Consider the following 24,166-nt stretch of genomic DNA (forward strand, 5'->3'; position numbering starts at 1 on the left):
CACAGCACAAAATCGGGCTTTTGTTGCTGTTTTGGAACTGGCTCTTTCCAGGCTGCCAGTCAGTGACAGGAGCAGGGATGTTTCTGCACACATGAGAGAAGTGGAAGGCCAGTTTTGAATATCTACTTTACTAAGATGTTATTAAAAGCTCTTCCTGAAGCATTGTGTTCAGTACCATGTACAGAAGCTTCGTAATAATTAGACAAAATTCTGGCTTTCAGAGTCAAAAGTGAGTGCCCTCTGTTTCTATTAGATGAATCCAAGGATTTGATGATGCTCAGATTCCTCTCACCAATCATTTAAAATACTACATTTTTCTCCTGTTAACAGAAGTCTTCCCAGTAATCCTAGTTGCTGTGCTCCTGTTATGCCCTCTGTCTCCACTGTAATCTAAGAACATCCATTTGACAACCAGTCTCTAATTAAGAGAGTTTTAAATTAAAATGACTGGCAAATTTAGAAACCTTTGAGCAATAGAGAAAATATTGAGGAAATATGCTTACAAATATTTATACAGGTTCAGATACGATAAAATATGTGCTGTGGCAAAAAGTATGCTCTAATTGAACAGTACCTGCTGTGTAAAATGAAACAAACTGTTACCAACATTTCCTTGTGTTAGGATTATGAGCTATTCGTCAATTTTTTAAAGAGATGAACACTCGAAGATATTCAGGCAAATGTTACTTTTGTAGAAGCTGTTATTTTGACAGCACAAAACTTGATAAGGCACTATGAAGGAGTGTGATGCTCTCTCTCCAATTGGCAGTGCAAAGCTGAGGCTTCAGCTGGAAAGGGGATCTGTAGGAGACAGTCTCCATCTACAGCCACTCACTCTTTTGTCCTGCATGGATTTCTGTCCAATTCTGGTGTCATACATCAAATCTCTAGAAAGTTTGGAGATTTGGAAACACCAAGAATAGTTTCTCTTGTTCTGCTTGCCCACTAAGAAACACCTCTGTGTTCTGCTGGGAGTAGAACAAACTTGGAGCAGGATGGGAAGAACTGGGAAATGGGGTGGATTGGCTGATGCTTCTCGGGTTTTGTGAGGGGCTTCACTGGTTTGCCCCCAGCAGATTTTGTGATGTTCATACATGGGCTTAGTGGTTCCCATATTCACTTCCCGGTTCTCCTTTTTCACAGAAGAAAGCAGTGAGGCTGGGGCTGTTCTCTTTTTCTGACTGCAGTCCGAAGAGGCTAGGACTCCAATGAAATCTGGTGGTGTTATACTTGCCTCCCTGCCCTGAACGCAGCAACTGCTGTGCCTCCAGCACACAGAGCGAGAAAGAGAGCAGCAGGAATGGCTGAGGGCAGTGTCAGCCCAACATCAGTGTCCTGCCTTCCCGTAAATGCAGTGACCAGCAACCATCTCTACACTTTCACAAAGGTTGAAAAAAGATTGATGTCATTCTACAAATTCCGGATCCATCAACCATTGTCCCCAGTTGTTGTCACTCCAGACCCCGTTCCTTTCAATAATATTTCGGTCCCTTCCATGATTTGTGCTGTGTCCAGCGTCAGGGGTCCAGCAAGTAAAGGATAACTGGTAGGTGGAGCTTGGACAAAGATGGGATGGACAAGGGATGAACATGAAAAGGTGAAGATTTTACCAGAAGTGGGCCAAATTACAGAACTCCCTGTATCCATTTCTGTGCCAGGTTTATGTTGGAGAACACCTTACTATTACCATATATCTGTATTGGGAACCCATAATATTTGTCAAGTTGGTTAACATGGCGGTATAAAAACTTACATTAATAAATAACTGAAAACTTGCTGTGTGACAATCTATATGCATTGAAATGTATTCATTTCAAATGTAACACCATATTTAGTGCATAATTTATCAAAATTTCTAGTCCGGCTCAGTTAGTAATTAATCACATAGAAAGGTCACTCCCTCCAGCCCTTCCTTTAATTGCTTCTTAAAAGGTGACATGTTATGGTGGTCCCTCTTCATCAAGCATGTGAGCCTTTAAACAGTATTAAGAAACACTTTGACTAGTCCTGTGGTTCTTATAAAATCACTAGTCAGAACACTTAGTAGGTGGGAAGAGTACTTCTGACTCTGCAACCCACTAAGAGCATGTTCGTGTGAAGTGGTTAATCCTGAAAAATGACCATTAATAGGATAAGTAGGGGTCTCTTATTTACAGGTGGGCTTAAGGATGAGAGCTACCTCATATATGGAACACAAAGCAGTATACAATGAGAAAAGATAGAAACACTAGCAATTAATACTAACAGTAATGAAGCAGTCACTCCTCTGCTTCCCCCCCCCCCCAACCCCCCCGTGAATATAGTAGCAGGTGGTGGGAATGTCAGCGCACACACTAACTTCTCATTGCATGGTTATTTCTTCAGCTAATGAAGCCTTTCGAGAATACTTCTCAAGCCACTTTTCCAGAATGGAAACCAGTGCTGCAGACTTAATATTATGTTGGCTATATGTGAATATTATTTTTTTAAAAAACAAAACACTGGGGCCCCCTATAGGGTATTGTAAAAATTCTTAGTTTTACTAGTCTATTTAAATATACAGTTTTCAGAGTTCTGAATGCTGTGCACCTGTGAAAGGTTATTTTAAGTCAGCTTCTTATTGTCTGAGAGAGAACAATATGTAACTATTAGTAGGAGCTCTTAACAGGTTAGAAAACTTCGTAACACCCCAAATGTGAACTACTTGGTTATTAACAAGAGGGATTTTGGGCTCCTGGATTTGTTTTCTTCTCTCACTAATGTTCTGTACAAAGCTGGGCAGGTCTATAAGAAAAATCTGGGGATAATAGACTATCTTATCTATAAATCGGTTAACAGTCAATGCCTATCTGCCAGAGAGAGGGGAATATGAGGAAGAAGGAATGAAGAGTGATGGGACAAAGCCTAAAAATATTTGTCTGATGTCTATACCTACTTAAGAACCGTCTAGCATAATATCCCTTACAGGGGCCAGTAGCAGATGTCTAGGGAAATGTATAAAACAAAGACATGTGTAATGATAGTTTCCCAGAATATTCTTCCAAGTTCCAACAACTGAGCCAAAATGGTTTTGTGTTTAATAGCCCAGTAGACTAAAAGAAATATTGGAAGGAAAAAGATTACTTCTGGAATCAATGCAAACTTCTAGTCCTGTACTACTTTCTGCATTAAGTGCAGTAAAATACTCAGGCTACAGTGTGCATGAAAAACCTACCTCCTTTTGTTTTTGAAACAAAAGCCTGCTGGATTTGTTGGAGACCCCACTACTTTTTGTCTTGGAATGATTAGTCTCTGTATCTTCCTTATTACTGTCTCTGTGTCTTCTTTCCACACTGGTGAATTGTAATTGTTCTTAACTTCAGATTATGTTAAGATGATCAGGAGGCAAAATTTCTCTCTTCCCTTGCTCCAGCTGATTATCTTCTGTAAGTTATTTTTGGCCGGAACTTGTTTTTGCTTGGGAAGAGCTTTATTGTTGAAAGTTTGTAGAAGTCTGCAGAAAGAGCCTTTCTTTCTCATCAGCGCAGGAAGGAAACTTGTTGCAGTACTAATAATGAAACTTGTCTGGTTTTATGGCTGAAGATTTCTGAGTTTTAGTGAAGGAAAAATATTTACTGAAGGAATTAGGGTTTGTTTTTTTTTAGTTCTGTGAGCCCTTGAAAACATTCCCTCATCCTTCTTTCTGGAGGCCTTCCATGTTTTAGACTGCTGCCTAGAACATAAGTATATTGTTCAAAGAAACTTAAAAGTGATTTTTCTGTCCTGTTGACATAACCTAGTTCCAGTTGTGGAAATAATGATACTCTTTTTCACTCAATCCTCTGTAACCCCAGAAAAATAATTCTCTGACTATTTATTGCGAAGCCTACATAAGATTAGTGCAACTCAGTAATATACTTGGAGTTAAATGTATTTTCTGGATTTTCTAAATGTATAGGTTCGTATAATTGTATATCTTGTACACTTAATGGCATATGTTTAAAATACAGTGTGACCCAATTACAGTTGCAATAGAAACAATAATAATAGTAATAGAAACCTTAATGTGATGGTGCTTGGGTGGTTTTTTTGTTGTTGTTGTTAATTTACTATTTTTTATGTTAGTTTCTGGCTCTACTGTTTATGAGAAGGTATGTGGACAGCATGGTCATGGTGATGCCGGGTACTGCTTGTAGAAGTCGATACTGAGCTTTCTTTAGCAAGTGTTTGGTCCTTTGTGACTTGTCTACATGGGAAAGCTTGTGTGCTGTAAGTTAGGCTGTAAATTTATAGTGCATTAGCTGTTATATAGAAAATTCCATGTAGACATTTAGCGCATACGGAAAACATTTCCATTCAGCAAGGATTCCTGTGTGTTGAAGGTGCTGCACTCAGTTATTCTTTGTGTGGTGAGATCATTCACACAGAGGTCAGTACATAGTAGCAAGTATACTATGAGCTTGTGCTCCTACCTTTGCCTGTTTTCATTTTCCCATGTATTCAAGGGAGAGGAAATTTTTTTTTTTTTTAATCCGTTCTTCAAAACAAGCAGTGGAAAAACTCTTAATGTTGTCTGCACATGCAGGTCTCTAGATGAGCTCAAACCCACACCACACTTCAGCACCTGTTTATGAAGTAAGTCAGTCAGGGCAGCAGGCAGTTTCTTAGGAGGCAGGTATATAAATTATGCAACTTGCTGTCATTCCTAGGAGTAAACAGGAAGTTCTTGCAGAGATCCTAATGTTTTTTTTCAGAGGTTCATGGTGGATGACACAGAAACTGTGTTCTTCTCACCTGTGTTGGTAACACATTAGATAATCTGCTGGTGTGTACAGCATAAAAACTTAAACCCTGAGGTGTGATCCGTCCAGAAAGAGCTATTGTGTTACGGTGGAATAAGGCAGGGTAGTCTGTTGCTACCTGGCCTGTCTCAAATCCATGGAGAAATAGAGGACTTTGTTTTCCTGCTTGGGAAGTCTGGCACCTTTTAATGAGCAGTAAACTCACTTTAATATTAAAGCTGGGACATTTTTATGGTTGAGTGTGTCTTGTGTATTCTTGGGGTGAGAGAATCATGCAGCAGCACTGAGCCGTTCTGAGACCCAGAGGACAGAGCTGCTCGGTTTTACTTCGCGATTCTCCTGCCTTTAAGAGCGCACAGTGGGCTCTTGTAACCGTAAGACTGTTCCTATCTGTGCATGTAAACACATAAATGAGCTGTTTTATACTGGCAATTAGATACTCCAGAGAGTTGTGAAGCTGTGAGATATTACTTCACTTAGGGTGGTTGCAACTACTTGGCCCACAGCCTAGGGCTTTGTTGCCTGCAATAGGTGTTAGCAAATGGCAATGCTAATGCACTTAATGATATCATTACTAATCAGCAGCCTGGTCAGAACAATTGACCTTCATTGATCTTGGTATTTCTGCTTTTATTTCTTCCTCTGCCCTTTATGACAAGCTGTGCAAGCTATTTGCCTTTGAAAGGATGTAAGCAGTTATATTGTAACACTTTAATTTTAGTTTGACTGATTTATTTTAATGAACGGTATTATGAATTGTTTCTTTTTCTTTTTCAAATCAGTGTGCCATGCCGAATTGAATGCCATCATGAACAAAAACTCAGCTGATGTGAAAGGCTGCAGCATGTATGTTGCCTTATTTCCATGTAATGAATGTGCAAAGCTTATCATCCAGGCAGGTAAGGAGTAGTGCCAGCTTGATTTGTCAGGGTTGCAGTGCTGCCTGCTCGTTGGTATCTTATCACGGATGTATTTGATGTTAAATTGCTGCTGTTAAGATCTAAATTAATTGCACTGTCAACTTCATAAGATGCTACTTGTGGGGTTTTTTTGCATCTGAATGGTGCCAAATTTTTCCAGTGCTAATTGCATCTTCTGTGATTCTAAGTGTGCTTCTAATTTAGGATTGTAACTTCTTAGACCAGGAGCTGCCAAAGAACAACACAGGCTTTGCATATAATTACTGTCAATTTTACTGTGCTCTGACACATTGAATAGAGTAGGGCAGAAAGAAATAAACTTCCGCATGACAAAAGGTCTGTTGGGAGTATATACATGAAATTTTAATTTGAATGTGATGCATGGTAGATATTTGAAGATTTTAAAATATCTTTGCTCATAAATGTCATAAGACTTCTATGATCCTACTTTAATTATGTCTTTCATTACAATTGTTATAAATCTGTGCCACTGCAGCAAGTGTGCTGGCCTAAATGTGTCGCCTTTTTTCTGATTAGGCATATCTGCAGTAGGCTTCAGTTACGTAAAAATCTCTGCTTTAAGGTAGCATATATTTTGCTCATTGAGTAAACTCTTGCAATCCTAGCATGGATTGCTGTTCTAGGGAGTTTCTCTCACCACTAATGGCCACAGGAATCTAGGAAGAAAGTAGCAAACAGAATCCTTCTTTATTTTGGTCAGTAAGGTTTGAAATGAACAGAGGTGAAAGGAGAAACACTATGCTATTCTGTATTTGTGCTACATTTCTCTTATTTGCAGAATCAGAATCAAATGGTCTTCAAGGTAGTTTGGCTGCTTGCTCGCAATGTAGTCACTCATCCTTTTCCTTATGCATTTAGGTCAGCACTAAATTGCAATGTATTGATATTTATGTTGTCTGGTAAATACAGTAAGGTGTTGATGGGCTCTCAAATGCTTCTAACTTGTCTTGGGTCAACCTTGACAATTCTCCCCTGCCTAAGTAATTTAGGCATAGAACATTCAACAATTTGAGACAGCATGCGTTTATGAGGATTTGAATCTGAGAACAAAAGGAAAACGCATCCTTTTATAGTTGTGCATTTGGAAGGGGAATGGGATTTGGGGTTTAAGTTCGTTGGGGGGGATTTTATCTATGTTAGAGAGGTAGAAAGATAAGTTTTCCATTACTTTTGCAAAAGTGCTTAATTTCTAGTCTGTCTATCTTGTGGTTTTGCCTGTGAGTTTTTGGTTCTGGTTTCCTGAGTTAAACTTAGGTAATAGTGGAGAAAAACATTTTCCAACGTTTTTGAAAGAACTGGCTTCCAAAACAGCTCTACCTCACATAGCCTTATTCTCAAGTATAGTCTACAGTATTTTGGGAAGTAGGGGTGTACCAAGGAGTTCTAGAGTATCTGGATGAATGCTGCCTTTTCTGATTTTGTGCACCAGTTTTTATATGACATTACTTTTTTTTCCCAGTGTAATTCTAACATTTTTTTCTATATGCCTTTTTTAGGCATAAAGGAAGTTATTTTTATGTCTGACAAGTATCATGACACTACAGAAATGACAGCTGCACGGCGGATGTTTGATTTAGCAGGTGTTATATACAGGTAAGAGAACTTCGGATGAACTTTATTTTTGAAAGGAAAAAACGATATGTGAAAGAGACCAACTTTAGGGCAAAAGTTTTTCTTTGCATCGTGCAGTGTTTTATTCGTTGGTAGTGTTTGTAGATGGCTTGCTCTGCATGCCTGCAAAAGATACTAGATTGAGAGATTGTTGCACTGTTCTTTTTGCCTTGTGTATGGTTACATTTCAATTTCTTAACATTTGTATGAAAAAATAGTCCATTTGGAATATTCATTTCGTTCCTGGTCTGCAAGTGAAATTGTGAATGTGATCATTATTTGTTAAATTGTACTAAAGAGAGTCATTGCTGACCCTGCTTTGAGAAGGAAGTTAGACTAGATGACCTCCTGACGTCCCTTACAACCTGAATTATCCTATGATCATATGAGCTGGACTGAAATGACAAATTGATTTTTTTTTTTTGTGGATTACCTGATCCTTACTGAAACTTTAGTATCTTTTTGTTGCAGTCAATTTGAGAAGGTGTCAAAGCAGCCACCCATAATTAATTCTTGGTGCCTATAGCTGTCCAGTCTTCTTTGGTCAGCTTTTCTTGTGAGAAAAGGATAAAACTTGGAAAATTTGCCTTAAAGTAATGAGAATCTGAAAAATGTTTGAAGAGTGGGGTTTTGAAAGACACTGACAGAGATACCTAAAGACAATCTGTTCAACAGCTAGTTTGATAGCAATAACATGCTGTGGGTGAGGCTAATTATGCAGTCAGGGAGGCTTTGCAACTCTAAAAAGTTTTACAGTATTAATATAAAGGCTTCGAAAAATTTGGAAACATAACAATTCTGACAGATAAAATTTTGGGATGAAAGGTACCTACTGGGCTAAGAAACACTCATGAAAAAACACAGCAGTACTTGAAATTCAGTTTTAGTCCTTCAGTGTATTTCCTGTCTACTAAGACTATTTGACTAAGAAGCATAAATCATTCTCTTGCAAGTCAAATCTTGTAACTTCTCCAGGGTGAGAAATGTTTCTTGCATTTCAGATTGCTGTTCTGGACAAAGTATTCAGAGTTTCTGTGGTCAGCAGCATGTGCTTTTCTGTGTTGACTGTTATTCATTCTTGTATTGATTATTAAGGATGTAGGTGGTACTTAATGAATCTCTTGAACTGAACTGCAGAGCTTAATTAGGCACTAAATCCACACTATTTGCATAATCCTTTGTTTACTGGTAGACTGGAAAATATATGCACAGTCCCCAAATATCTTCCTTGCTAATTGCTGTAGCAGATGCTCTAATGATAATAAAAGGAAACATTTTGTGGCAGTATTAATTTTACAGTTCTAAAGTTACAATTTTAAAATGATTCCCTCTTAACTAGTTTGGTTTTTCCCCCAGTATGATGCATAATGTGATCTATTCCCCTAGCCAAAAAATATTTTAATATACTGAGGCAAAGTTTGAAAGTGTGCTTTGAAGACTTGGCAGGAAAAAAGTGATCAAAATATTTCTCAAAATATATTCCAAATACCTTTTATATATACACACATATACATATATGTGTATATACAATACATATACAGAATATTAAAGTATTTTTATGGATACATATATATGTACCTATATCTGTAAATATATATTAAAAATATTTGAAATATAAATATATATGAACAAAAATCCCAGCCCTGGTAACGTGATGCCACCACCTGCAGCTAAGTTGTTAAAAGTCCTTTGACTCCTGGGTAATTTATGAACTCCAATAGCCGAAGAATGTACAGGCTAACCCACCCCATGTGTCTTTTTTGTCTTAGTCTTTCTTGTCCAGGTTTCTCTCAGTGTGGTGCACTATAATTGGCTCCCATAGAGATGAAAACTATGTGAATCCAAGGAGGGGTTTTTTTTATTGCTTCAAAAATTTAGCTGGAGCTAAAGCAAGCAAAATGTTTTAACTACTCACTAACTAATATCTGTATTTTTCTTTATTTTAGGGAATTCAAGCCAAAGTGTAACAAGATCATCATCGACTTTGATTCAATTAACAGCAGACCAAGTCAAAAGCTTCTGTGAATTAAGTCTCATTAAGTCTCTAGAAGACTGTGATTATCCTTTTCTAAAAAGCTGCTAATGCCTTTCATCTTGAAGTTACTTGCAACTTTTTAATGGCTTCTGTAGCTAAAGTAGACTTCTAAGAAATCCAAGGCATAAAATGTCCCCCTCGTTTCATCTTGTCATGTGGAATCTAAATCTACTTAAAATTCTTTAATGCCTTTATCAAAACTGCTTAAAAAGTCTCAAGACATGTAGATGAGACAATATAATGTATGTAAAGAAAACTGTTCTGATTCTTGCTGTATTCATCACCACATGCTCTGATAGGCTGTCAGCATTGATTTAGACTCAGTTTAACAGTAGTACTTATTGTAACCAGTAGTACAGTGGAATACGCTAATATATGTTGATCTCTCTGTTGGATATGTGGATCTAAATAGTTGATCCTAATAAAGGACAAAAAATGTTATCCATGCAAATACTAATCTTCCAACTAGCATAACACTAACATTTTAAAAGGTTATCCAGCTTAAAGAATGTGTGATATTCTGCATGCATTATCCAACAAATGAAATCCTGATTTTTCTTTTAATTGCTATCTAACATTGTCATACATGTGGAAGGGCGAGAGGAAGTTGTTCTGAGAATGGTCCGTGCTGGACTAAGCTTTACAGGTGCTTTCAAGTCCTTGTTTTCCCCAAGACTCCAGAATTGGAGGGGGTTAAGGGAGTAAATCATTTGGCTCTTCACCTTTGGGACTCTTACTTGGAGTTGGTTTTCATGTGTAGAAGGAAATTATTTTATTGGTCTAAGCTGTTTCTAGACAATCCAACATAGTTCAGTCTTAAAATCAACCTGTAAGGTAACTGAATCATTTTTTGTCCTCTGAGAGAAATTGGAGATAGTCAACCCATATCCCTATCTGTGCCAAAAGAGGTAATTATTGTGTTAGCTTGTTTCCCAGTGCTGGCGTAGTACCTTCATTTTCATAAATGTTGCCTAAAATAATATCCTTTTTAATTTTATCTTGAGATCTGGGAATAGATTTGAGTTCCTTTTCTCTAATTTGATTTTTTAAAATTAAATATGCCTAATGGCTTTGTTTAGATAACATTGGTGGTGGTTTTTTTTTTTTTTTAAATGTGGTTATACTTCAATGAGCTTTTATTTTCTCTATAAAAGCTTTGTTTCATATTTTGGGACATTATGTAATTTGGCTTCATACCAGTATTATTAAAGTCTTATTAAAATCCACTACATTGAAGTAGACTCATTATTATAATATTAAACCATGTGCTTTGCTCCAGAGTGCTGCTGTTTTTGCAATCATATGCAAAGCATATTTTGTGCATTTGTGGTATTACATAAAGTGTAATGTTCATGAACCATTTGGCTACTAAAGGGAGCATTGTAATGTATTATAAGATGTGTCCATTTATGAAGTAATTTCTGACTTTCTCTTTTTTTCCTACAACTGTTTTCCATCTCAAAATTGGTGTGTGGCTTACTGCCAGAAGAAGAAATTTGCACATATGTGGAGGGGGAGGGTGAAACCTGAAAAATTACTTTAATAAAATGTCACTAAAACAGCTTATGCACATCTTTTTCTTTGGCCTGAATTAATACATAGAAGCATTTTAAGTTATACTGGTCTGACGATGGGACAGAGGGGAGAGAAGAAGGAGAATTTTTGGTTTTGGCAGCAAAATTGCTGTTTTCTTCATAGATAATTGCTGATCTAAGTTCAGACTTAAAGATGTAGGCATTGTGATTCTGGTTACTTTAAGTATTTTTATGTCAAGCCTTGGATAATGGGAATGTATAATGTGCATAAAAACTCCGGAGTTTTTTGAACCATTGTCCAGGTGTTTTTTAGGAATGTACTATTTTTTATAATCACTTTTTTTTCCCCAGGACTTTCCTGTTTGTGTAATGGAAGAGCAGTACTGGAGAATATGATAGGATTTTAGATTTCTTCTGATCAGTTTTTGATCTGATAGAGCCTCATATATCTTCAGATTCTTTCAGAGATACTCAGAAGCTTTCAGAGTAATTGTCAGCTGACTCAGGCTAAGTAAGTAGACTCTCTGATTTCCAGGGCAACTTCATGGAAAGGGAGAAAAGCACATGCACGCTCTTGAGATAGTGCATTCTTAGTTTGAGGTGAATGTTTTAGAGCAAATCTTAAAGAAGGTTTGACCCTTACTTTGTGTGCATGCCTAGAAATCTCTATGCTTCTGGCTTTTTTTGTTTTAATAGTTCAGGAGATAGTGCTTTGACTTCCAAAGGAGGACTAGAGGAAACAGTGGAAACAGGTAAATATAATAAACTGTGTTTCTGCTCCTGAAGCTCAAGTTCAAGATGAATAGAACCATTTGGGCTGGAAGGACCTCTGGAGGGCATTTCGTCTTACCCCTTGCTGAAAGCACAGTTGACTTACAGGTTAGAGCTAGTTGCTCAGGCCTTGTCCAGATGAGTATCTCTGAGAACAGATTCTGCAGCCTTTCTGGTCACCCATTCCAATACTTGACCCACCCTCACTGCGTCTTTTTCTTTTTTCTTCTGTCAGAATTTCCATTTGCTACAGCTTGTGTCTGTTGCCTCTCATCCTTTTGCCGTACATGTCTGAAAAGAGTCTGTCTGTCTTCTCTATAACCACCCATTAGGTAGCTGAAGTCAGTGGTTAGGTTCCCACCACCTTTAACCTTCTCTCCTCAAGGCTGAACAAGTGCCGTGCTCTCATCCTTTGTTGTGCATCACGTGCTCCATGCTCTCACCGTGTCAGTGTCCCCTCACTGTCTCATACGGGGAGCCCAAAGACGACACTACTCCAGATGTGGTCTTACATAAGCTGCATAGAGGAGCACGAATAATCACTTCCGTTGACCTGCTGGCTACACGCTTTCTAGTAGAGCCTGGTATGTGGATAGCCTTCTCTGTTGCAAGGGCACTTCATCTTCTCGTCCACCTGGATTCCTGGGCCCTTTTCCTCCAAGGTGCCTTCCATCTAGTGGGCACCCAGCCAGCATGCATTTGTTCTGTTTCTGGTGCAGGACTTCATCGTGTTTCCATCAACTCATTCCTCCAGCCATTAGTAATCAGCTGTTGGTACAGCTGGACTTTGAACCACTGACCACTACTCTTTCAGCCTGATGGCTGACCAGCGTGAAACTTCATGGTCCCATGGTGGCCACCAGCACCACTCCCGTGGTAACCACTGCCCCAGCCTGCTGGGGGAAGGGGAGGTGACTGCAGGCTGAGGCTTCATTAGGGATTGCTTGAAAAACCCAGTACAGGAAGCTGAAAGGAGACTGGGGAGCACCTTGGTAGTTACTTGAGCCGCATTAATTGGAGGAAGAAATCACATTGAAATAAAATGCTGAGATCCTATCCAGTTCAATATAATTCTGTCCTAAATCTAAATCTTGCCATCATCTAGATTTTTCTTCTAAATATTATTCCATTCCCATGTCAGAGAACCCAAGGAACTGGCAATCTTATTTACATAAATTTCATTTAAGAAGAGGTAGTTTCACAGGCTGGCATACTGAATGAGAGCATAATCTCCATCTTTGAAGCTTTGATCACTGACTGAGCATTTTATTGCTTTGTATATTAGGAATATTTTCACAAAGATAACAAAAAGTATGCTGTGACCAGTACAATTGTTCTGATTTCCAAAATAGCCTATCATAACATCGGCAATAAAAACTCTCCTGGTGCATCACTCAGACTGAAAGCTCTATGTGCATAACTGCAGAAGCTGCAGTAGTTCATCAGCTACGGAAATGAATTTTGCAGGGATTTTAAGCTGCTGCAAAAACAAAAATTCTGACTTGCCGCTCCTGACTTTTCTCGCTGCAGCTGGGTGATGGGAGTCTTTATGCAAGTGAGGTGGGACGAAGGGCAGAGGCCTCACCTGGCCACCCTGCAGCAGCAATTCCAGCGAGCTGGGTCTCACCCGGGGGCCTGGGATAAGTTTACGAGGTGCAGCTGGGGCTGTGGGAGCAGGTGGGCTGCAGGGAGCCTGGAAGCTGCTGTCGAGCAGTGCGAGTGAGACTTGTGAAGGAGCAGCAAGCAGTACTCTATAGTAATCCAGCGGGGCTGGCTTGGGTTTCTGCTGCACTGGGAGCACTTAAGGATGAAGTACAGAAGTGACCACAGCTGAAAGGCCATTTATTTGCAGCTGTTTCTTCTCAGTTGTAGGTAAGAAAAGGATTTATATAATACAGGGCTGAAAGCGTGAGGTACCAACTCTTTCACTCTTCAGTGGTGATGGCTCAAAGGGTTTGCTCCACTAAAGCCTCTTTTAGCAGATTTATCTCTCCCTTCCCTTTAAAATCTAGGTTTATGTAAGGTAAAACTCTCTCTGATTTGAGAACAGAGGGGTAAAACTTGTTTCAAGTGTATAGTCTGCATCTGCTCCATGTTCTCAGCCTTGGGAACTACTGAAAGGCACACAGTGGAAAAGCGTTAAACAGAGCTGACTGTCTAAGAAACCTTGTGTGAAACCTTTAAATCCATGTTCCCTTGCTTTTCCACTTAAGTCACCTGTTTACTTTCTCTGGCTTGAAGGAAATGAGGGGGAAAAAAGGAGAAAAAAAAAAAAGGATTTGTGAACTCTCTGCCTCATTCAAAAAAACCCATCTTCCCAGCATTTACAGTTCAGTCAAATGGCAGCAAAAGCTTTAACGAAGCGTGTGGGTTAATCAAGCTATGGAAGAGTGCAGCATTTTATTTTATTTTGCTGGAGTAGGAAATTAATCGCCGCAGCTTGCTTCCTAATGCTGCTCATCTTCAGGAGCAGCAGATTTAAGTTGTCTGAATGCTTCAAATGCATCGACGCAGCTGGGCTTTGAACCCCTTCCCTGCTGAGGAGGTATCCCGGGAGGAAGGCGCCTTGGGCAGCTCTATGCTTGTGAGGCACCACCAGATAATTGTGGCGGGAGGGCTGCTGCCTGTCGCTCCGAATAACGAACAAGAAGGGCACCATCTTTCTGTGAACTGTGCAGCAGAAGGGCAACGCTTAAAACGGAGATATATGTGACAGGGTACATGAATTACAGTGATTTGTTCTGTGCCTCTACCTGATTTTTTTCTTTTTTTATGAGGAATTAAGGAGCAGGGGAATAGGAAACTGCTACTTCTCTCTCATATGCTGTAAGGTTTGTGTTGGAAAACCTGGCCTCTGTCAGGGCGCTGCCTCTCATCCAAATATGAGGGGGAAAAAAAATCAAGCTCAATGTGTTGGATTTTTAGTTGTTGACATTATTTACTGTGCTCTTAACAAATGGTGCCCTAAGGAGAATGAGAATAATGTGCTCCAGCAGCAAAATATGCATAATAAAGAAGCAATTGCCTATGGTTTCCTGGGATTTCTTACTCCATGCTCTCTACCTCCCTATTCCTTCATTGTTTCAAGATAATGTGTATTTCAATTCTGCCATGCAAATATTCAGAAGGGCTCCCTGCACCAAAGGAGAAGAAACAAAATATATTCAAATCACCGCTTCAGTGGCATAAGTTGTGTCTTGGTTTGCCAGACTTGGGTACGTTCTTAGTTGGCTGTATAACTCTGCCGTTGCTGCTTGTTGACTCGTGCTGAAGTCTTTCATGTGGCATATCTTGTTGTGAGCAGGGTTTTTTTCCTCCACTGTTCAATCAACTCTGCTAATCAGAATGTTGGTGGGTAAACAGGACTGATTAAAATTAAAATTTTAATTTTGTGTTGTAAACAATATGGCACTTTAATATTTGTACTGTTATTAAAGATACTAATAATAATGCATGTAGTGTTTTGTGGTACGGTTTTCGTACTTATTTCTTGAAGCGCTGGCAAGTTTTGCTAGAGAGTTTCACATTCAGATGCCAGGATTTTGTATTCTATGATGTATTCCCTTTTTTCAAGGGTGACTGTACTTAATTATCTTGTATATGGGTATCCTATTTATTCTTTCTGGTTTTAAATCTCATGGGGCAGAAATGTTTCTGTGACAACTGGGGACATTACACTGTAAGAAACAGCCATATCACGAATGCCTTAGCCTACATGAATCTACTCATTGCTGTTAATGTTGCTTATCTATCTTCCAGAGGAGAAAAACCAGAAGCTAGTTAGGTGTGGAAACACCTTAGAAGAGTGTTGGCTGATGCTTGGAGACTTGCCCTGAGGAAAGGGACAGGGGAGACTAGAAAGTCCTGGACAGCAAAACAAATTTGTGATGGGATGTTGAAGTCTAAGGATGAGAGGAAGAGAGAAAAGGAAGCGCATGTTTGCACAAGAGGTCTGTTACCTATCGGGCCCTTCAAGGCCAAAGGAAGCTGTCTGGAAACGGGGGGGGAAGAACTTCCCTGTGATTTGGAGAAAAAAATGGAGTAAGAAGGAGGGCGGAGAGCCTGAGCATGTCAGACGACCCCGTTCTAAACTGAAGGAGCTTTTCAAAGTGGTTAGGGAACATGTACGCCGAAAATCTGTTTCTCTTGTGCTAACAGTCTTTTGAAACTGATAGGCTTCATAAATGCTTCTAGTGTGCCTGGCCACAAAGAGGTCACTGCAGAGCACCTACGTGGTCAGTTTATGGGGGTACGCTGAAATTACAGTGTAGGCTTGATGCAGCGGGACTACAGCTCTGCTCCAGGGAGTCCCGTGGACAGCCGGTAACCCGGGGGACTGTGAGGGAGGGTGACTGTATCCCACTGAGAGTCAGCATCTCTACTCAGAAAATAAAACTTCCCAACAGCTTTCACAGCGCAGTGGCTCCTGGCGATTTCCAGGTGTATGTTTTGACTGCTGCCTTCTCCTCCCCTCCCTGCTCTCTTGCATCCTCTCACTGTCTCTTCCTGCAGCCCCCGTCATCTCTTCCACAGTCTCTTTCCCTCCAGGGATTTGCAGAGATGTGAGCAAGAGGGCTGCATGGCAGAAGTGGCATGAACGTGGCAGAAGCAGCATGGATCATCGTTCACCTGGCAGGGCTGTGGGTCTCTGCTCCTTCCACTCCCCCTCCCTGAAATACGGGGGTCTTGCAGCACTATAGCTGCATGTTGTGTGGAGCAGAGTGGGAGCCATGGTGAGCATCTCCACCTGAGGGACACTTGTCCTCTCCTGGGGTGACACCATGGCATGGTTCAGGTAGGATGGCTCTGGAAATAGGATGTCCCTGCTGCTCTTCCCCTCATTGCTCATGCCGGCTCATCTCCCTGGCTGGAAATGCTGCTGCATGAGCACGGGTGAGCCAGGGCAGTGCCTGGCAGAATACATGTCCCTGGGGTTGGGCCTTTGGAATCCTAGACCCCCTAGGACTGACTTAAGCCTGCAGGAAAGGTCACTGATGTCTGGGATGGTTCTTGCTGTGAAGCATAATAAAGTGGTACCTTCATACATTTGGTTTGAATAAAAAGCTTAATAGACTGATCCCTTTGTTCACTTCTGGCCAGTTCCTTTTCTGTTGGACATAGCTTGGAGTGCAAGAAAAGCCAAAACCATCCTTTGCAGTGAGCTAGCAAGCCTGAATAAGTAAGTGTGTGTATTCCCCTTGCAGCTACGGTGACTACAGCACTACATATTTCCTGTTCATGACAGAATGTAAAATATGTCCTTAACTATCCTTTAAGTCAGCGGGGCTAAAGCTGACGATGTGCTCACATCCTTTCCTGACCTGAGGTCTATAAAGAGATGGAGCCTGATGTCCCTATTGGCATTCAAATAACGCCTTCCTGACAAAGTCTGCGAAAACACAGCTTTACAGCTCAGTAATAAATATTCTGATTTGAGCCCCCCCCTCAAGTGGGGGCTACACATTACCTGGATTTTAAATGCACTTTTAGCTCAGACTGATGTAACTAAGGTGTTCTTTTACATATCCCATGGGGGGAAGGTAGGAATGGACTGGCGGAGAGCAAAGGAGAGCTGTTTCAGGTCACAATCTGCTCTTATGAGTTACTCCCTGCAAAAGTCAAAATAACTTGTGGTACTGGAGCTTCACCATATTTTTTTTATTTTGTAAGGTTAAGGCGTAGCTACCAGCATCAGGCACGCAGAACTGACTGACTACACCTCAGGCGGAGAAGGAATATCTAGTAAGACGAATGATATTTCTGAGAATCTGGTGTTCAAGAGAGAGCAGGTCATGCGCTCACACCCCCAAATGTGTTTTCTTTCTAAGGAAAGATCTCCAAAAGAGAGGGCAGGTTCTATAGCATCTGGGGGATTTTTTGCCTTTTCTTGATTTCCTTTTATTTTTTCTCCCATAGAAATCTTCTGGTCTTGGTGCTTAAAACTATCTGGCAGTAATGTTTATGAGTTTCCTCACCTGTGTCATTTTTACTGACTACAGAAAAAGAGTCCTTTCCAAGGTGCATGCCTATACACATGTAGCAGACACCTCTCGTCCCCACTCTCCTCTGCTGTGCTGCCCAGGAATGCAGGCAGATTGGGTAGTACCATTCAGATGTGAGCAGCAAGCACTGCAAAAAGCATGTCAGCCTACATGGGTTGTCTGTTCTGATTTGAAAAAATCTGTTGAAGGATGCAGCAGGGGAGACGGGCTGTGGAGAGGAGCTTAGGAGACCAACATCTAAAAAAGGAAGCCTCTCAAAAGAGCCAGGAGTTGTGTTTAAGGAAGGCAGATTGATCTCCTTGACGTCAGGCAATGAGACTTGACAGATGAGCAAAGTTTTAAAAAAAAAAGTTTATATCTACCCCAGAGATAATGTTAAGGCTACTGAGAAGTAGAGAATGAACAGAAAATACACACTTCGAGCCTTGCCACTGTGTGTTGCAGGGTGTGCATACCTTGGATTTCAGTTTCTGGGAGGACACTACAAAATTGAAGGACACTCTGCCTGCCCTGGGGGCTGAGCGGCAGCCAGTGTGCATCACCCCAGCCTGATATTTGCATTGAACCTTCTGTACCAGAAGAGAGGATGTGAAACTTTAAATTGCTCTCCCTCTGGCTGTGCTGAGGGTTAACACCCGTTTCTTCTCAGCTAGTGAATGGGCTCCCAAGGCAGTAGCCTGCAAGCTACAGGGAAGCTTTTTGTGGTTGCCCCTCAACGTGCTGCCTGAGCCTGGGATAAATAAAAGCAAAAGTAGCAGGGACTCCAAGGGGCTCAGTGACTTTTAGCTGCTGGCAGAGAAGTTTGATTTTGCTTGCAAAGTGTAACTAAGGAGTGACCTGAGAGATGCTGGGGGAGATGCTGTTAGGGCTTGGAGAAACACAGTGAGTGAGATGTTCCCGGTGCTCCCGGCTGCCATGCTCCAACCACCCTTGGACCAGAACTGTGCTGCAGTGGCTAGTGCTCTCCTGTGGGACCTCTCTCTGTAGCTCTGCTCCCAACCCTGCCTTTGACTCTGGCCAAGTTTCTTGATCTCATCGTGTGCATGTGTTTCTTTCCTTGTGAAATATCTTCTTGCCTTTGAGATATTGGAAAGAGGGATCATAGATAATGGTGAGGGTTTTATAGTTATGACTGTCCTCCCGCATCTCTATAGGTCACACATGTTACCATTACATCAAAATATTGCAAGGACTTGCCTGCGAGCCACATCACCATTTCCTGGATGAACGGAGTCTACAGTTCTCTCTGCCTACTCCACTGCTTGCTTCTGGACATTTCTCTTCTGAGCTAAATTGAAATTCCTGGGTCATAGTCTGATCAAGCTTATCTGAAAAATATTTTTTGTATAGTTACAAACGAGAAAACTTGTTCATCCAAAACCTCTTATTAGAAATGGCTTTAAACCAAAGACAACATATTCTTCAAATGATTTTTAACAAGGCACAGGTATCAAAATCCACATCAGACTGTGAGGTAACTCAGCCTTGTATAGTTGTGCAGACACATTGCATTAAATTGCTATACCTACTGATGAAACAAATACATTTTGAAACTTGGTGTTTTCTTTGTTATTTCTTCCTTCCTTACGAGGTAGATTTTTATTATACCTATAATTCTTTGATGTTAGACATTTTACTGAAAGTAATACCTTACTAAGGTTTTTTTATTGGAGAAATCTACCACTTAAAATTCTCAATTAGCAAGTTTTAAAGTGTAGCTTAAAAAATTGCAAATTAAAATGGCTTTTGTTTCTGTTACTCTCTGAAGTCCTGGGTCTTGTTCTCATTGAGTAGCAGATAATATTTGAAAGACTAAACGCATTTAAATAAGCAGGGACACTTTTGCCAAGAGGGCTTGGAAGGGAGAGGGACTGAGTGGGTTATTTGTGTGGGTGATGAATTGATTAGATAAAGCTTTAGGTTTTGTTTATGGAGTTGCCTAAAAGCATAGCCAAAGAATAAAGCAGTTGATTTCTCTCTTTCTTATTCCTTATCCTTTAGTCATATGCTTGCGACATCACATACAATTGGTATCCATGGAAATTATATCATAGCAGGAGCAGCTGATGAACTCTTGGGAAATAAAGATCCCATTTTCATGCAAATATTCTAAATAGCAGAGGTGAGGAAGAAAAATGATTGATAAATAGAATTATTTCTGTCTTAGAATATATTTCAGTATTTTCCTTGAGGCAGCAGTAGCTTTTGAAATTGTGTTCTTACTGAACGCAAACTTTCCTAGATCAGTGCGTGTGTATGCAAGTTATGATGAAGAAAGCAAAGTTTAAAATAATGCACATTGATTTTGTGATGAAATATTCTAGATACTCCTTGTGTAATTTAACTTTATTGTTGGAATACAATCCAATAACCTCAGAAAGAGCAGGCACCTTTCTTTTAAAAGCTAGATTGAAAGAGAGATGAATTGCTTGCTAGGAGCTGGACACTGGTGATTGGTGTAGTCTTCCATGTCACATGCAAGCTGTCTCTCTGTGCCCCCTCAATAATGCACTAAAATCCTATCTTTCTCTCTGCTCTTAAATGAGAGCAGCATAGTATTCAAAAGACTGCTCTTTCTGAAGTATTTGTATTCCCAATTTTAGAATTTACCTGCACTGATATGAACACTTGCTTTTTGCCCTGCTGCCAGCACATTTTAATGCAAGCTCCTGAAGTGGGATGGTGCTCCAGTCTGTGTTTCTGCACGGGCAAAGGTGTAGATTAATTTCCTAAATTGGGCTTCCTGACTACTATTCCTCTTGAAAACTACGGATGGAAGCTTCAGTGAAGCAGAGGTTATTATAACACCTCAGATAGCTAGCAATAGTGGGAAACTTGCCATAAAGAAATGCAGTTTCTTGACAAAAAATCCCTCTATACTCTTTCGACACACACATAGAGCACCCTTCCTTCATTTTTTTGTTGTTGTTGTTTTGGTAATCAAGATCCTCACATCCCTTCCTGTGCCACTTTCTAAGAATGCTTATAGGACAGAAACATGTGCACCAGTTGTGTGAGCTGGCTCTCCTCCTAGATCTCTTAAGCAAGACCTTAATAAAAGTGTTGCGATAGTCACATACATTAACCATCTCTAAATTTAAAAAAATAAAAATAATTTATAGAACAAAATTGTTGCCTCGTACATAAATCTGTAATTACCTCTGTACTGTGGTCATTAGATCCTCAGTTACTAATAAGGAAAGCACCATGACACTGTTGCTGAAAACAAAGGTAGTGCATGAACACGGAGGGATTGATGCCACTCACTAGAGCTGATGGGGTTTTGATCTATTTGGTAGGCAAGACCTTCATTAGGGAGTTGTCTGGAACATTGGAACTCCCTACAATCTAACCAAGTGCACATATGGTCCATTTAGCTGGATACTCTAACAGGGATCAACATTGTATTCTTCGAATCAGTGCTAAAAAAAATCCTGATTTGATGAACAAATATATAACAGGATATTATGAGGATTGTCTTCCTGTAAACTCACACAGTTACTGTTTGGTTTATATTCTGCATCACAGTCGGTTGTCTCTAGATTATGGTTGGGTGTAGTCTATTTAGGATGTACCCTAGTCACCTGAAGGTAAATATATGCACAGCTAATCCTTAGTAGGAAAAGGAGACGGGGAGGGAAAGAGGGTTGTTAAGTCCCATTGACGTTTTTCCTTCATGTCTTAGATTGTGGACAAATCAAGGTCAAACATTTACTAACCAAGGTGGTAGATGAAACTGATGTGGCTGAAGCGTGATGGTTTCTCTCATCAGTTGTGTCTGAGGAACGTATTGCGTTCAACTGTGTTAGATTTCCTGGCATGAATGAGGAGTTAGTTGGGCTGACTGGGTCTTGCTCCGGACTCACACAGGTAATTGCTCACAAGACTGGGTGCATTGCAAGACTCCTTAACCTCTCTTCTGCCATTCTCCACCTGGATATAAGAGAGAAAAGAAAATTACTGCATCTGGAGAAAAATTATCTGAAACACAGAAAATCCTTGAGAGGGAGAAATTTTGGAAAAAGTTATTAAGTAGTGTAAGAGTTAGTCAGTTGTACACAACAGATGAGTTTACAATGGGATACAGTAGCTCAAAAAGTCATGCTCAAGCATGACTTTTGGACTATGTCTGTCATGGAGAAGAGAGAAGTTATCCTTCCTCACAGGACTGTTCTGCCAGGTGTTGGGCACACTGTTAGGTGCTAGGGTCCTGTCTAGGACAGTTTCTGCTTTGAGTAATACAGAGAGGTAACAATGATTAGGAACCCAAGGATGAGGGGAAAACTTGAAATAGGTAACCTCTTTAAATGATGCCTAAAATGGCACTGAGGCGTTTCCAAACATTTGAAGTTACAGGGAGGGACTACTTGGACTGTAACTAGGGACAGTATGTTAAAATAAAAGAAGGGGGGAAATTAAATATTTGGAGGAATTGTGTTCTGATAGCATCACTGCAACCTGTAATGGCAACAACACAGCTTTGGGGACCAAACTGTTGTTGAACAAAAATCTCTGCAGTTTGGTTTGTGTTCCAAACTAACAGATAATTGAGGGGGTTTTATTTTTTTTTTCCTCTCTTTTTTCCTTTTCCTTTTTCTGTTGCTGTTCAGTGGAGTGATGTACAGAGAATAGAATAGAATAGAACAGAATAGAATAGAATAGAACAGAATAGAATAGAATAGAATAGAATAGAATAGAATAGAATAGAATAGAATAGAATAGAATAGAATAGAATATTTCAGTTGGAAGGGACTGACAATGATCATCTAGTCCAACTGCCTGACCACTTCAGGCCTGACCAAAAGTTAAAGCATATTATTAAGAGCATTGTGCAAATGCCTCTTAAACACTGACAGGCTTGGGGCATTGACCACCCCTCTAGGAAGCCTGTTCCAGTGTTTGGCCACCCTCTCGGTAAAGAAATGTTTCCTAATGTCCAGTCTAAACTTCCCCTGGTGCAGCTTTGAACCATTCCCATGTGTCCTACCACTGGATACCAGGCAGAAGAGATCAGCACCTCCCTCTCCACTTCCCCTCCTCAGGAAGCTGTGGAGAGCACCTATACACTAGTATATATCAGGCGTAAGCTGATACAAGAGAAAATGTTGGCATGAGTATTTGCTTAGGAGTATTTTGTTTCACTCCATTTTGACTTGTCCCTGCTACGGTGAACATGTTATCAGGGTTTCCACTGCAATCCACGTCTTCAAGAGTCTGTAATTTGTTGCAATAAAAATTTCCAGTCTGAAATTTCCCTCCTGTCGTGTGAGCCCTGCGCAGAGCAGTTGTATATTTAAAATACTTATTTTAAATGCTTTCTAAACTAGACTACCAGGACAACCGCTGATGTTTGCACCTGCAAGTATTTTTCCTGGAGAACAGTTTGACAGCGTGGTGCTTGTGACTCATGGTAGGAAGAGGCAGCATCATGACACAGGGGTGCCAAATGTCACCTGTGTGATACAGGTCAGAACTATTGAGTATTTAATAAAACAGCTAAATTGACCCAATTGCTTTGATAATAAAGTGACTGCTGAGCCTGCCAAGTAAATAGTTAATTTCCATTACATATTTGGCTCTTGTGGCGGGCAGCCACCTTTGTTTCATGGACCATAACGGGTTGGCTCTATTAGGCTAAGGCAGAAGCCTTTAAATAGAGATTAACAGGCACATTAACTTTTAGCACGTAAATAATCTGCATTCTTTAAAAGGTTGTGTGTGTATTTACAGAACAAAATGCCATAGTATGCCCTTCTAGCCCTGCCTCGCTAGTCTTTTGTGTACCATAATCACCAAGACCTCTCTGCGACTGGTGTTTGTAGTTGTGGCAAATCTCGCTATCGTTTTTAAGAGTTGGTACGATGGCTTTCTGTTGCTTCCAGAGAATAACGACACTCAGTTGTTGGGCAATACTCAGTGCACCCCAACAGGGATATTTTTTTTCTCTTAAAGAAGAGAGGTAGGATTGAAAGGGCTGCACTGAGGTGGTTTGGGCTGCCTCCTCTACAGCTTCAGCCGTGAAGAGGAAAGGGCCAGCACAGCCGACACAGGCAAGGAAGGAAATGTGTGCATGTGCTGTGTTTGGGTTTTAGTCCCTTACCTGTAAATTGAAATAGTACCAATTCTACTCACTTGCATAAAGAGCTATTTTGGTCAGTCCTACCCTCCTTTTAATTTCAAAACTCTTACAACCAGGCATTTATGTATTCAGGGTCCCTGCCACCATTGTCAAATATGTCACTGATTAAAAAAAAAAAAGGCAAAACCACCTCCACTTCCCACACTTTGGGATCCGATGCTCTGTCTTTTCTTTACTCCACCTGTCACGTGCCTGCAGATTCACAGTGCAAAGTCAAAGGGGAAGAAACAAAATGATACCGAAGACTCAGTAATATCCACCTTGCCTTTGACTCTCTTCACGCTCTGTCACAACCCTAACGTAATTTAAGATGCCTAAGAGGTATTCATGGCTATGCTGGCTGGTGCTCAGAATCCTAGGGAGCCTTTTAAA

At 40.4% G+C, this 24,166-nt stretch overlaps 1 protein-coding gene across 3 annotated transcripts in view; it reads left to right on the top strand.

The window, feature by feature from the left end:
* Nucleotides 1-10,897, top strand: part of DCTD (dCMP deaminase) — a 56,792-nt gene extending 45,895 nt beyond the window's left edge. For all 3 annotated transcript variants that reach the window (XM_072863485.1, XM_072863484.1, XM_072863486.1), the window contains 3 exons: nucleotides 5,543-5,659; nucleotides 7,198-7,294; nucleotides 9,259-10,897. In XM_072863485.1, coding sequence (XP_072719586.1) covers nucleotides 5,543-5,659; nucleotides 7,198-7,294; nucleotides 9,259-9,337 — 293 coding nt within the window. In that variant the 3' untranslated portion in view covers nucleotides 9,338-10,897. The remainder of the gene's footprint in view (nucleotides 1-5,542; nucleotides 5,660-7,197; nucleotides 7,295-9,258) is intronic.
* Nucleotides 10,898-24,166: the final 13,269 nt, after the last annotated feature.

This window comes from Ciconia boyciana, chromosome 5 (genome assembly GCF_034638445.1).
Source record: "Ciconia boyciana chromosome 5, ASM3463844v1, whole genome shotgun sequence".
NCBI classification, from domain to species: domain Eukaryota; kingdom Metazoa; phylum Chordata; class Aves; order Ciconiiformes; family Ciconiidae; genus Ciconia; species Ciconia boyciana.